Here is a 13,695-nt window from a genome sequence, read left to right as displayed (position 1 = left end):
GATGGTCCTGGACATCTAAATAAAATTGCACTTACCATGGGCGATATCTGACTGGGACCCGACCTCTCGTTGTAGATGATGAACACTTGTAGGTGATGGTGAAGCTGTGGGATAATAATAAAGATTTTTTTAATCGATACAGTTTTGTTACTCATACATTTTACAGTCAGATAGATGGACATCTAAATAACATCGGACTTACCTTGGGCGATATCTGACCGGGGCCCGACCTCTCCTTCTAGTTGAGCACTTGTTGCAGGTGACGGCGAAGCTGTGGAATAATATAAAGAGTTTTAATCAATACCGTTTCGTTATTCATACATTTTGCAGACACTCAGATGGACATCTAAATAAAATCAGGCTTACCTTGGGCGATATCTGACCAGGGCCCGACCTCTCGTTCTGGGTGAACACTTGCTGCAGGCAACGGCGATGCTGTGGAGGGTGATACAAAGATTTTATATCAATATAGCTAGCTAGTTTTGTATTGTGCTGTTTAATGAACATCTAATGGTGGGCATTTTACTTACTTGGCGATCGGGGGAGTTGGATATCTGTCTGGACGACGACCGTCTCAGACTCCGCCTCGCCGCCGGCCTCAGCACCACCGCCGGCGGCTAGAAGTTCTGTTGTTTTGCGGGTAAAATAAGTTGTAAGTCTAGGTATACTTTCTTTAAGCTCCTGTTCTCTTTTAAGTTTTTCAGCCCTTTGCTTCCTTTTTGCATGGCCACTGTCGCCTTTCTTGTACATTTTGTAGTGCGAAACAACAACAGTGTGCCAAAAATAAAAAGCCGACTCTGCGACTCATTCTCCCCCGACCCCGTGGTGCTTGTTTGTTAACCGGCGCTAACCTACACAGCTGCTGAGGTCTAAATACTTAAGGACTCTCTATGCGTCATGACGTCACTGACTTCAGAAAAGACGAAGGAATGTATTGGACCTAAATAAACAACCCTAATCATCTCATTGTCCCTTTTTTAATAGCGTATCGCAACACATGAGCAACGATATAAAATATTTAAAAAAAAACATATATATATATAAAATTATTATATTGAAATACAAATTTTAAAACATTTTATAAAAAATAAAAAAAAACACAATTCTCACAGGGCCCTGCAGGCTGCAGGCCGTGGAACACAAGTTCCACTAAGTTCCACGGTTAATGCGGCCCTGGCCATACTGAGGCAGAGACGGGGCTTTTGGGCTGTCTGTGCGCTCCCCAGCTGGGCAACGCAGGTGCGTCACTTCCATAGAGGTATAATATAACGGTCACTTCAGGTTGATTCCACAGATAGATTGGCAGGTAGCGCCCGTCGATGACGCAGCCAAGCTGGGGGCGGGGCCTGGCTGCCCGCACACCGCCTCTGCCCCACTGACTCCCCGTTGAGGTGCTTGCCTGACAGGCGGTTGCCTATAGCGACACTCCACAGTTTGATTTTTTTTAATAGTATAGTTTGTTGATTACTTTTGTCGCAGAAATGGTGCAATTTCTATTATTTTATCTTAAAAGACCTTGAATTGTCACTTTAGAAATGTGCAGAGATAGCCTGTATATTATTATATACTTTATGTTGGTTTGTTTACTGTTGAGTAAGAAGAAAACATGTTGCACATAAGCTAATCATCTGGGGACCCCCCAAAAATCAATTGGGGACCTCCCTGGGAGTCCCGGCCCATAGGTTGAGAACCATTGTTGTAGACCAGTGGTTCTCAACTTTTTCAGGCTGTGACCCCAAATATAATCCTATTTGAAATGGGGACCGCCCACCCTGACAAGCACTTGGAATTGTAGGACTTGAGGCATTACATTTAGTTAAGATCGGTTCCACAGATAAATATTGTGAAAATAGCAGATCTACAAGCTCACAATTTTCTAAATGTTTGCCTCTTTCTTATATTATTTGACAATTTGGCCAATATTTGACCAGTTTTTATAGACTGTTGATTACTTTTGATGCAGTAATGGTCTTTCTTTATTATTTTCTTTCATTCTTGAGGTATTACAATTATAAAATAATATATTATATTATTATAAAATAAGTCCCTAAATAAGTCTCTAAATTGTTGGCACCCCCCCCCCCCCCCCCTCCCCCCAACATGATGTGTGGGGAGTGGGGACCCCCAGGACGGCCCGTCCTGGGGGTCCTGGACGGGTTGAGAACCACTATTGTAGACAAGCACCATGTATTGTATAATGTATCGGTATCGGTAGTATCGTCACATCGGGGTACCGATACTGGAGGTGGCCACTGGGGGCACAATAACATTTTCGGTGTCTTCGGTCTCTTCCGGTGTGGCTCGCGGCAAAGTAAACATGGCGAACCACTAGCTAGGTGCAGTGTGTTCTTTCATTCTCATGAAGATTTGGAAGCGTTGTATTCACAGATAGCAGAAGGTATTACATTTTGTTATCTCTCGCACGGAGAAGTGCAGGGGCAGGGCATTGTGCTCTACATTTTCCTCTTGATAAAAGGTAAGTGAACTCAACTCATGCCACAGCTCTGTCTCTTCTCTGGAGCGTTGCTTGCTAACAGTTAGCTGCAGTGTACAAACAGTGTTGCCATATTCTGTGAGAGAAATAAGCAACCAGGTCTAGGAAAACAAGCCCAAAAGAAACAACTATAGGCCACATGAGCACTTTAAACCTATATGCATCGGCTATTCGACGCGTTGTCGGCTGTTTTAAAAAACTCTTGAAATAAAATGTGGACTATTTTGAATATTTTTGAAACATTCTAACAACACAAATGCTCCCTGGCATAAAACATCAATGAACATATTTGAGAATCACCGGTTTAATTTGTATTTATATATTTGGAAGTAAGCCTAAATAAGCTAGTACACTTTAGAAACAAGCCCAAAAAACGCAACCCGGGCCGCTACTACCAAATCCGTACAAGCAACATTACCCAAAAAGAAGCCCAAAGTCGATTATAATAAGCCGACATGGCAACACTGTTGCTGTCACTAGCTAACGTTACCAAGGCTAGCGTTCAGGCAAAGTGTACAGTGAGCTCACGATCCTGGCTAACCCAGAAGACCACCATAAACAGTACCTAACTCTTACTGGTAAAATGGCACAGTTTTTAGAACCTAACTTAAGTGATCATTACATGGCCAGTTATTTTGTTGCCTAAGCATGCATCGCTGCGATAGCTGTTAGCTTGCATACGTGCATGGATTGTTGTCTTGCATAAGCGATGAAGATGAACTCAAACATCATAATTGGACTGGTATACAAAATAAATGTACAAGTCAGGCGTAGAGGGACTGGGAGTGAGTCGCATAATCTCTTTAACCACTTAAACCCCATATGGTTGGCCTGAGGCCCTCAGGGCTCTATACTAGTGTCTTTTCAGTTTTCTTTTATAGTGGGGAAAGCTTTCTCTGAAAAAAGCCGATCGACAAGCTCACAATGCTTGTGAGCTTGTTGATCTGCTATTTTCTGTGAAAGCTTTCCCCACAATACGGATGCTGGGGTTTAAGTGGTTAACATCACTGCTCCATATAGTCATAGCTACCATCTCATCCCTTGTAGTGTAGGTGATGATATAATTTATCTCATAGATAACATGCATCCAGCTGCTGCTAATTTCACTTGTTCATCATCAGGGTGAAGGAGCCGCACAGTCACCATGGGGCGACGTTCGACCTCTTCCACCAAGAGTGGAAAGTTCATGAACCCCACCGACCAGGCCAGTAAGTACAAGCACTCTTTAAGGAACTGTAAACATAATCTTGACTTCTTATTGAGAGTGACCTGACTAGTAGCACATCTCAAAGTAATGCCATTGTAATTGACAGACATGTTTGGCAACACTTTCGTATAGAAAGGACATTTACAAGTAATCAATCAATTTTGGCATGCGTTCAATATGAAGGTGCATTGGTTCTATGGTATCACTATCCATAAAAATGAAATGAGCGTCATCAGCCACCTCAGCAAAGTAAGCTGCTTGTAAATATGGAAGTAGGGTGACTATGACCTATCCATACTCGCATATCTATGATAATCGCTAATACATTGTGTTTATTCTCCAGGGAAGGAGGCCAGGAAGAGGGAGTTGAAAAAGGTATTTCTTGATGAATGGGAATTATGAAACTTTTAGACTGGCTAAGGCGATTTGCCATCGTATTACGTTGAAGAGACGCTGATGCCGTTGCCCTTCATTATTGTCCTTGTTGTCTTTTTTCACCCACAACCAGAACAAAAAGCAAAGGATGATGGTACGAGCAGCTGTGCTGAAAATGAAGGATCCGAGGCAGATCATCAAAGACATGGAGAAGCTGGATGAGATGGGTGAGGATTCATCATGTTAACATAGCTATATGAAGTCAATATATATACACCACCATTGATAGAGTTTACAATTATGACTAAAATAATGATCCAAAATATTTTTTACTTCAAGGACAACTTCACCCATTTTCAACCTAACTTCATATAATTAGTCCTCACTAATCCTCATCATAAGATGGCACCTATTTCGATTCCTTGAAAGTTAGCATGCTATAATAGAAGCCATTGTTCTCGCATTAAATACAAAAAATTGAAATCTTGTTTGAAATGACCAAACCTGCCTACCGATGATGTCACTAGTAGGCGGGTTTCTGAACTGACCACAGCCCTCCTCTGAGACACAGACTAGACAAAAATAGTCCCATGTTATAATGAGCATTAGTGAGGACCAATTATATGAAGATAAGTTGAAAATAGGTGAAGATGTGAAAACACTTTTTATATTTTTCATTAGGACTTTGCTGCTCATTGTGCACATATTATTCTTATTATATTATTCATATTATCTTCAGCCAAATGGTATGAATGAAATGACCTCTGTGATTTCATTGCATCTCTGTGAGCCTGTTGCGGGGGGGAAGCGGTCCGAGTACAGTTGCAACGCCGGTCCGTTTTAGTAGCTAAAACAAACTTGTGTTTTATTCTCTCTTTTCCCCTGTGTCAGAGTTCAACCCGGTACAGCAGCCCCTGCTGAACGAGAAGGTGTTGAGGGACAAGAGGAAGAAGCTACGGGAGACATTTGAACGCATCGTCCGTCTCTATGAGAGAGAGAACCCTGAAACCTACAAGGAGCTCCGCAAACTGGAGCTGGACTATGAGACCAAACGAGGGCAGCTGTCTCTCTACTTTGACTCGGTCAAGGTGTGTTTGTATGGCCGGCAGACATTGTTTCTTTTCTTTCTGTGTATTTGCTTGTGCACGTCCATGTGTGATGCTTGTTATCCTACATTTCTAGGATATGTAAAGGCTAAATCTATGCACATCCCGTCTTGAACTTGGTGAAGAAATGGCATGCTTAATCGGTCTGTAGATTAAAATCGTACTTTTAAGTGTGTAGATGATACAAGAGAGGGTATTTCATTTTTTACGTAAGCACGTTCAGTTGTGTCTTCTACATTAGGTTTGGGAGGGCGTTCATATTATTCTATCATCCCATCTGTTTTTGTTGGAGGGGCTTAATTTACGCATCCATGATAGTCTTTCAAGAGCAAAATGTCATTATATAGGTTCTGTGTGCCGAGTATATAACTAGGGCAGAACCCTGTTGAGAGAGAATTAGAGTTGGGTGCTTTTGTACTGTAAATGTTTTAATACAACGCGCCCAATTCAGTCACGAAAGCGCACATGTCACGTTGCGTGAGTGCATTATTATAATTAACTAAAACTAAGCGAGGGACACAGCACTGCGCATATTGGCAAAACACACACTTGGACCCGGAGGTTGTTATGACGGGGTGCATACGTCACGGCTTAACAACTGAATGGAACATACAGCAGCGAATGCTGGCTGCCGTAAAACTCCAAAGGAGAAAAACATGCTTTGATGTGATAGCGCAGTATGCAGGCAAATTAGATTTTCTGAAAATGGCTAAAGCTGTAGAAAGAAAGCGTCACAGTCGTATATGGCACTACTTTGACTACGATCCCATAGTAGATAGTATTCGTGACGAAGAGCGATGGTGATATTTGTGGGGGATCGCTAAAATGGAAAAATCACACCTAAAAAAAAAAGTCCACCTCAGAAGCTGTTACAGAGCAGCATAGGAAAATATCCAGTCGAGGGAGCAGGAGACATGATGACGTAAGCTCACAGTCAGACAAACAGACTGGAGTGAGCAAGGCTCATGGAATAACAATAATATGTTTTGTAAATCATATTTGATGTCATGCAGTCTTTCATCCTACGTACCCTTTTCATTTTCTATAAATCAAGACCTCATAATACATGGAAAACTTAGACTAATATAAAACTAAACTGAAATCAAACTGAAAATGTAACTTTTTTCAGTATTATAAGTAAAGAGAATTTTCAAATCGAGTCAACTGGTTATATTTTTAGGATGCCCGACATAAATGAATACCTCCATTTTAGAGTAGTTTATTTAAAGGAGTAGGCACAGCCTATATTAGTGAGGTTCTGACCACAGCAAGGACATGTGGTTCTTAGCCTAGTTTGACCAAATAGACATAAACATTTCAGCTTCTCTAAACAGCAGGTATAAATGGTCTAACAAAGATGAGAAAATACAATTTTCTACCTTGCAATGTTTCTAATTCTGAGAGAGGAACAAAAGCACATCCACATGTTCAGGGGATAGACGTTTGAGGAGCCTGTTTTTTGACCACCAGCTACACTAGAACTCAGGTTTACGGCATCACCAGGTACTGCTTAGCATGTCCTCTTCTAACTATGGGTTTCCATCTGGTGAAATGCATTGCTCATTTAGCAAAAGGTTAGCTGCTCCCCCCAGAGTAGAGCATTGGTTGCTGAGAAGCTCATGATCAGTATCATTAATACCACAAAGTCTTTGGCGCTTGCAGCTGCGTTACCGAAAACTTGTGGTCGGTACCTGTCCCACATCAGCTATTTGAAGAGTTGACATTTCATATAGTGGAGTGGACCCTGAGCGGACATCCGCACAGGATGTCCACATTGTATTTGTTAGGACCTGTCCATTAGGACCTGTCCATGCTACCTGTACGCTCTACTATGAATGACAAAAGACATTCTGGAATGTATCTATTCCCTGTTTACTCTGCTAGCGCCTGGAAGTCTAACCAAATCCTGACAGCAGGCTACAGAAATAAAATGGCATGCTTTGTTTAGGAGGGAATTAGGATTAACCCATGCATAAAACAACACTCTTTTTTTTTCAGGTTTACAACACTCTTAATGCTACACAATGTGTAGTTTGCAGATAGATTCCATCTATCGTCGAACTCTGACTGTGTCATCCATCATCCCACCCTTATTGAACTGTACTACTTTTGCAGTAGTGTTAGTCAGAAATCATCCAAAGAAAAGCAGCAGATAACATTTTGAAATGTGTAGGATGTAGGAACACATTGCATATACACTGCATATTACCACCTTTATAGCATAGCAGCAGTGACATAAAATAGATTCACTCGTCGTCTTTGTTCAATAGTGTTTCTACATGCTTGGTCGTCTCCCTGTTTCTCTTCTCTTACATACTGTTTTATAATGTTTTTGTTCTTGTTTTTCAGAATGCAGAGTCAGTGGAGGTAGACAGCATCCCATTGCCAGAGATGCCCCATGCCCCTTCCAGTATTCTTGTCCAAGATATCCCTCTTCCAGGCGCTCAGCCTCCCTCCATACTGAAGAAAAGCGCTACATTTGGGTGGGCATTAACTTGTACTGTTTTCTGTGATTTAACTAGCCTAATATAATGCTGTTAGAGTATTACCCATAGTATGTACTTCTGAAATATATTTGATATATATAATGAGCATTATTTGTCATTGACTACGCATTATTTGTTCTGTCATTCACTACGTAGTTCTTCTTTTAGATGCATACATCTTTAAATATCCTTTATAACGATTCTCATGATACTTCATAATTGGTGAACATTCTGCAAAAATACCCGGTCTACAAGCTCAGGGTTAGGGGTGGGGTACAGGGGGGGGCCGGGACACCGGTCAATTTAATATGTAGGGTTTAAGTGGTTACCTTACCGTTTCTACATTTCTCTTCTACTCTATCCCTTTTCCCCTCCTTTTCTCCCCCTCTCTCAGTAAGGGACCCCTGTCATCATCTGGGCCAGTGTCTGCAGCAGTGGCAGGCGTCCCTCGTTTGCCTCCAGGAAAGAAGCCCCCCGGCCCCCCACCAGGCCCCCCTCCGCCACAGGTCCTGGCTCTCTATGGCATCCCAGCTCGACGTGCTCCTGGCACTGACACAGGTAGCACAAACATCATCATCCGTTTGACTTGGTTGGTTGCTCTCTTGGTTCACAATACAACGAACATAAAGACAAATATAGAAATACAGATCTAATATAGAAATGAAGAAATTAATTGAAAGAATATAATAACAAACAAAACGGGCAAAAGCAACACTTGGGTGTGGCTTAAGGTTGCATCATCTTGTTAACACATTGAACAGTGTTTGTTCATTTTAATCAGAGTTTTAATTGAGTTTTCATTTTAACACATTGGGTGCCAGCATTTTTTCATAACAACTTACGTTGGGTGCCAGCATTCTCCCCATTTACTGCGCTTTGCTGTTTAAAGCTCTAGACTCCACGAGGAGCAAATCCATGTAAAAAAAAACATCCATTCATGTTGCGCGATGACCCTGGCTACAGCCTGGAACGATAACATTTCACTCGCGAGTTACAATGGGGGGGGGATCGCGCATCGCGCATGACCGGTTTTCCCCACCGGAAACAGATTCGGAGATATAGGTGTTTTAAAGAAGGAAATAGACAGGAAGTGGATGGGAGCCATGTTTTTGTTTCCGGTGATCTATCTGGCCTATCCTTCTCAAGATCACAATGGGTACTCCCAGAGCTGCTCTAGCCCCGCCCGTGTGGAGAAAAACGTAAAAAACAAAAAGACATATTTCACGGTCTGGACCGTGTTCGGCACCGGACCGCTACTCTGCGCAAACACGGTTCAGACCGTGTTTGGCACCCGATGTGTTAATAGAACGGTCAGGAATTGTGATTTAGTTCACCCTTGTGTTTCTTATCTAAACCCTGAACTAAAGTCATTCTCTTGTCACTCTGTCTCTGCTGCCTGGCCAGAACCCTCTGTTCCTGGATTAGATTCCGTCATGGACCTGGGAAGAGAGAGGGACAGCGGTAGTGAGAGCGAGGTGGACGACGGGGAGGAAGACGACAGCGACTCGGAGGAGGACAGCGAGGGAGAGAGGGAAGCGGGAGGAGACGGAGACAGGAGGATGATTGTGGACAGGCAGGACGACGAGAGGGCAAGAGAGGAGGAGAGAGAGAGAGCCGACAGAGGTGAGTGTTTTGAGAAACGTCTGAAGATTACTTTTATTATTGTGCTCACATCATCATGGAAACTTGGAGAGCTGAATTTAAAAATCCTCATCTGTCAATTTAAAACATTAAAAAAATAACTTTGTATTATTGAGACTGGCTGTCACCGTTGGGAAGAGTTGTAACATATATCACAAACTTCCTGATTAGATCAGGACAGTCCCAGCTGATAGATGTGTGAATTGCAAGTCCTCAACTTAACCGAAAGAACATAATATTAAAAAATATAGACACTGGATATTGTGCTGTGTCATAAAGTAGTAAGTTGTACGTGTATTACAGTAGATAGCTATTCATGCAAATCTCACACTTCCCATCTGGTTTTCAAGTGCTATGAATCGGTATATTGTTTCTGGTGGCATGTCAACAAAAAAAGGGTTCTGTTCTGCAATGACTTTCCATTTGATCAATGTTATTTTCTCTTGCAGGCCGCAGCGTACGTTTTGCAGACATGCCCCCACCAGCACCCCAGGGCCCAGAAGGAAGGAAGAAGAAGAAGAGGATTGTGAAGAAGACAAAGGCTATCACTCCTCTACAGGCCATGATGCTTAGGATGGCAGGTACTGTGGTTCACTTCTGTGTTCACCGGATAGTAATCAGATTATTATTAACCAACGTTGCTAAAACTTCTACAAAAACGTTTTTTAAGAAGAAAAAGAGGAAAAGGAAGGTATTTGTACTCTTGACATTGTATTAGTATAACAAAATAGTTTGTAACCATTGAAATCCTATTTACTTTGCTGACAGTGGTCTATACTACTTCCTCCTTTTTTCCCGCTACACTAAATATCTTCGCTGGGAAAAGTCGATCTACAAGCTCACAACGGGTCACAAAATGACACATTCTGAGCTTGTAGATTGGCTATTTTTTCACAGAATGTTCACCCCAGAAAAGTTTCATTTGGTCTGGAGGACTTGATAATAATAATACATCCACTTTATATAGCACTTTTCTGGGTACTGAAAGTCGCTTTACAAAACAACAAATAAAAACAACTTTATAACTTGACACAACCTCATTCCAGTTAGATTAGTTAGAAGATTACCACATTATCAGTCATAAACACACCCTTGTTCATTAACGCAATTTATTAATTTTTAAATGTTTTTCAGGTCAGTCCATTCCAGAAGAGGACGAGGAAGAAGAGGAGGTGGAAGAAGAGTATACAGATGAATCGGACAACTCGGACATCGAGGACAGAGGACCTCCAGGGGATAACCAGTCTCATCTGATGCCTAATCAGCGTCTCCCACCTCCCGCTGGTCAAATGGGAGGGCCGCAAGGACCTCCACATTTACAAGGTCCACCAATGGCATTGGCAGGCCCTCCGCCACCACTGGGACCACCTCCAGCTCCTCCAATGAGACCTCCAGGTCCACCTTCTGGCCCGCCTCCTGGCCCCCCACCTGGTTAGTAATACATCCAGCGTCCGTACCACCTCCTAGCTTCACAGTGGCTACAGACGCAGACATTGGAACTGAGCGCCTATATATACATTTGAGCAGTCTGTGTGTGTCTGTACCGGTCATAACTCTGGCACTGTCTGACCGATTGACTTCAAACTTGGCGTGTGTTGCCAATGACCCAAGTGGGAGGTCGGTCAGACTGGTGGTCATCCAGAACCGAAAAAACACAAATATCTGTATCTGTCTGTCCGGGTCTGTAGAGGACGCTCTGAATCTGTGTCTGCCAAGTGCCAACCCAACGCATCGGCTTCACGGATTTTGGGTCGAGCTTTGGGTCGCGCTTGTGCTGATGCACACAATAGAACTCTGACAATTACTACAACGACTACAACGGGTATTGCATAAACGGGTGGGGCATGCATTCCCAACTTGCATCGTACCCCAGTAGGCTGGTGCTCATTTATAAATAACCCATTGATTGTAATATCGAATGTTATTGGGTCATCAAAACACTGTTCTATTGGCATATATGCTATGTATTGTTTTGTTATGTGTTTATATATTTCCCTATCATACTCAGGTGCTCCGCCGTTCTTGAGACCTCCTGGTATGCCTGGTGGTCTTAGGGGTCCGATGCCACGTCTTCTTCCCCCTGGACCCCCACCTGGTCGGCCCCCAGGCCCTCCTCCTGGTCCCCCTCCTGGCCTCCCGCCTGGCCCCCCACCACGAGGACCCCCTCCCAGGCTACCGCCCCCGGCACCACCAGGTATTATACACACGTGTGTGTATGGTGTACAGGCCATCAGTTTATTTACAGTGTGTGCATGCATTAATCTATTATGTGTGTTATTAACGTATGTATATGAATGCGTGTGTATTCTGCATTTGGTGGAGAACATGACCTCAGTGTTCTCTTTGTCAGATGTTGGACCATAGGCAAAACATACACTTATTTTACCCAAAATGTTGCTTAGCCACAGCTGAACCCAAACTAACACTGTAAAAAATATACTATACATCAAACATAAGGCCGCATTATGTTTGAACTCCATGGAAAGTATTTCCAGTTATGACGCAACATACATGCCAAATGCCATCTGTCTTTTTTTACAGGCCTCCCCCCTCCTCCTCCAAGAGCTGGAGGACCCCCGCGCCCCATGGCCCCACCTCTCACCCTTTTCCCCCCACCCCTCAACGCCAACGTGCTCAGTGCACCCCCCAGCATAGTACAGCGGCAGAAAGGTTCGGGCGCCGCCCAGGAGGGCTCCCAGGCCAGCATGCCCCCGCCCGCCATGCAGATGCCCATGCGTCCCGGGGTCATGCAGATGCCCCCGCCCCCAGGGACCACCGCCCCCACGCCGGGTGCAAATCCCGGCGGCAACCCCCCCAGCCACCACCACGCGGCCACCATCGAGAAGCGAGCCAGCATCACCTCAGTGGCAGCTGGGGGAGGGGCCGGTCTGGCGGCGGGAGCCGGGGCAGGGGGAGCCACCATCTCTGCAAAACCTCAGATCATCAACCCCAAGGCGGAGGTCACCCGCTTTGTGCCCACGGCACTGAGGGTGCGTAGGGACAAGAGCGGGCCGGGGCATGCGGACAAAGCAGGGGGAGGACGCAAGGGGGATGAAGGGCAGAAGCAGCAAGCAGCAGCTGCTGCTGCTATGCCCACACAGATGGGCGCTGTGCCTCAGTCCAACATGAAGACTAAGGATCAAATGTATGAAGCCTTTATGAGGGAGATGGAGGGACTCCTGTGAGACTGGAGAGAGGAGAGCATGGAGTGGGCTGTGTTTGAGAGGAACACAAAAGGCGGAATGGCAGCACCCTGTAAAGCAGTAATATTCATTCTCAGTTTGTCACACGACCACAGAATAATTTGTTCTAAACCACCCAGCCAAATTTGTCAAGTATATAAAATTTGTTTTCAAAATCATACAAAAACAAGCAGTATTTCCTCTACTCACTCTGCTCTGATATGCTAGGAGCGTGTCCGCTGAAGGCATTGAAACAGGCTAAATTCAGATGGGTATCGTCACCAATCTGATCTGTTTTCTATCAAATGAAAATTGGAGCTACAGAGCTGTTGGTTATTGTGTGTGTGTGTGTGTGTGTGTGTAAATGCTGGTGTGTCCTACTGATCACTCACAGGATAATTACTCCAGTATGTTATCGAGTCATGATTTAGCCCCGTCCCCAAAGAATACAAACTGAGCAATAGCGATAAACAGTTTAAATGTGCTAACTTCACAATTCAATACATAGTTCACAGACTTTTTACATGCTCTCTCTGTCATTACTTTTTTATGTGTAATGGGTTTAGAACCAAATCATTGAGTTTCCTTTACAGGGTCATCTAAATTACACATTTTCTGTGTTGAATAATGTAAATGAGCTATTTGGTTAGCCTTGAGGCCAACGTTCAGATCGATCACATTCTCCTCATGGAAGGTTTGCAAGAAAAAAGATTTTGTTCAGTTTGAGTCAGATGGATAGATGTTAAGACAAGAGGGTCTTGAACAGCATTTGTTTGTTTGTTTGTCTGTGGATAACATTGGTTAAATCTGAGATGTGTGCTATTGGAACACATTAATAGGCTTTTACATCAAGCAGCTAAAGGAGAAAAGTTCTTATACTGTAAAAACTGTAGGAACTGTAATTAGAGATAACGATGCCCCCCTCCCTCCATGTTTTTATATTTGTTTCTTCCTATAAAAGTAGAATGTTCTTTTTTCCAACCAACTGTATATGTACATTGATTTGGCTTTACCTGACGGCAATTCTTTTTTTTATGACAGTCAAAATGTTTCTTGTATTGTTGATACCTGAAAGCGCTTCGACAAAGATGTGGAATGGGTGTCAATGTGGAATGAGACCACACAAATATACATGTCTGAAGCTGTTTGGTCTGAAACTAAATAAATACTTGAAAAACAAAGGCCTATCTTTATTTCCAAGTGA

At 43.4% G+C, this 13,695-nt stretch overlaps 1 protein-coding gene across 1 annotated transcript; it reads left to right on the top strand.

Annotated features, from left to right (window-relative positions):
• Nucleotides 1-2,324: 2,324 nt before the first annotated feature.
• wbp11 (WW domain binding protein 11) lies at nt 2,325-13,672 on the top strand. The gene is made up of 12 exons (XM_080448436.1): nt 2,325-2,476; nt 3,616-3,702; nt 4,045-4,076; nt 4,210-4,303; nt 4,968-5,164; nt 7,532-7,665; nt 8,063-8,226; nt 9,073-9,291; nt 9,759-9,890; nt 10,444-10,740; nt 11,318-11,503; nt 11,851-13,672. The coding sequence occupies exons 2-12, from the start codon at nt 3,639-3,641 to the stop codon at nt 12,492-12,494; spliced, it is 2,163 nt and encodes a 720-aa protein (XP_080304562.1). The 5' UTR covers nt 2,325-2,476; nt 3,616-3,638; the 3' UTR covers nt 12,495-13,672.
• Nucleotides 13,673-13,695: the final 23 nt, after the last annotated feature.

Source organism: Gymnoscopelus braueri (assembly GCF_963280865.1).
Source record: "Gymnoscopelus braueri genome assembly, chromosome: 13".
Classification (NCBI taxonomy): Eukaryota; Metazoa; Chordata; class Actinopteri; order Myctophiformes; family Myctophidae; genus Gymnoscopelus; species Gymnoscopelus braueri.
Note: the sequence above shows the minus strand (reverse complement) of the source record. Positions and strands in the feature narration are given on the sequence as shown.

Bases quoted from the DNA above. Each gene is read 5' to 3' on its own strand.
- wbp11 (XM_080448436.1), top strand. From the start codon at position 3,639: ATGGGGCGACGTTCGACCTCTTCCACCAAGAGTGGAAAGTTCATGAAC. The intron at 9,292-9,758 runs GTGAGTGTTTTG...TTTCTCTTGCAG, and splicing joins GAGAGAGAGAGCCGACAGAG to GCCGCAGCGTACGTTTTGCA. The intron at 10,741-11,317 runs GTTAGTAATACA...TATCATACTCAG, and splicing joins GCCTCCTGGCCCCCCACCTG to GTGCTCCGCCGTTCTTGAGA.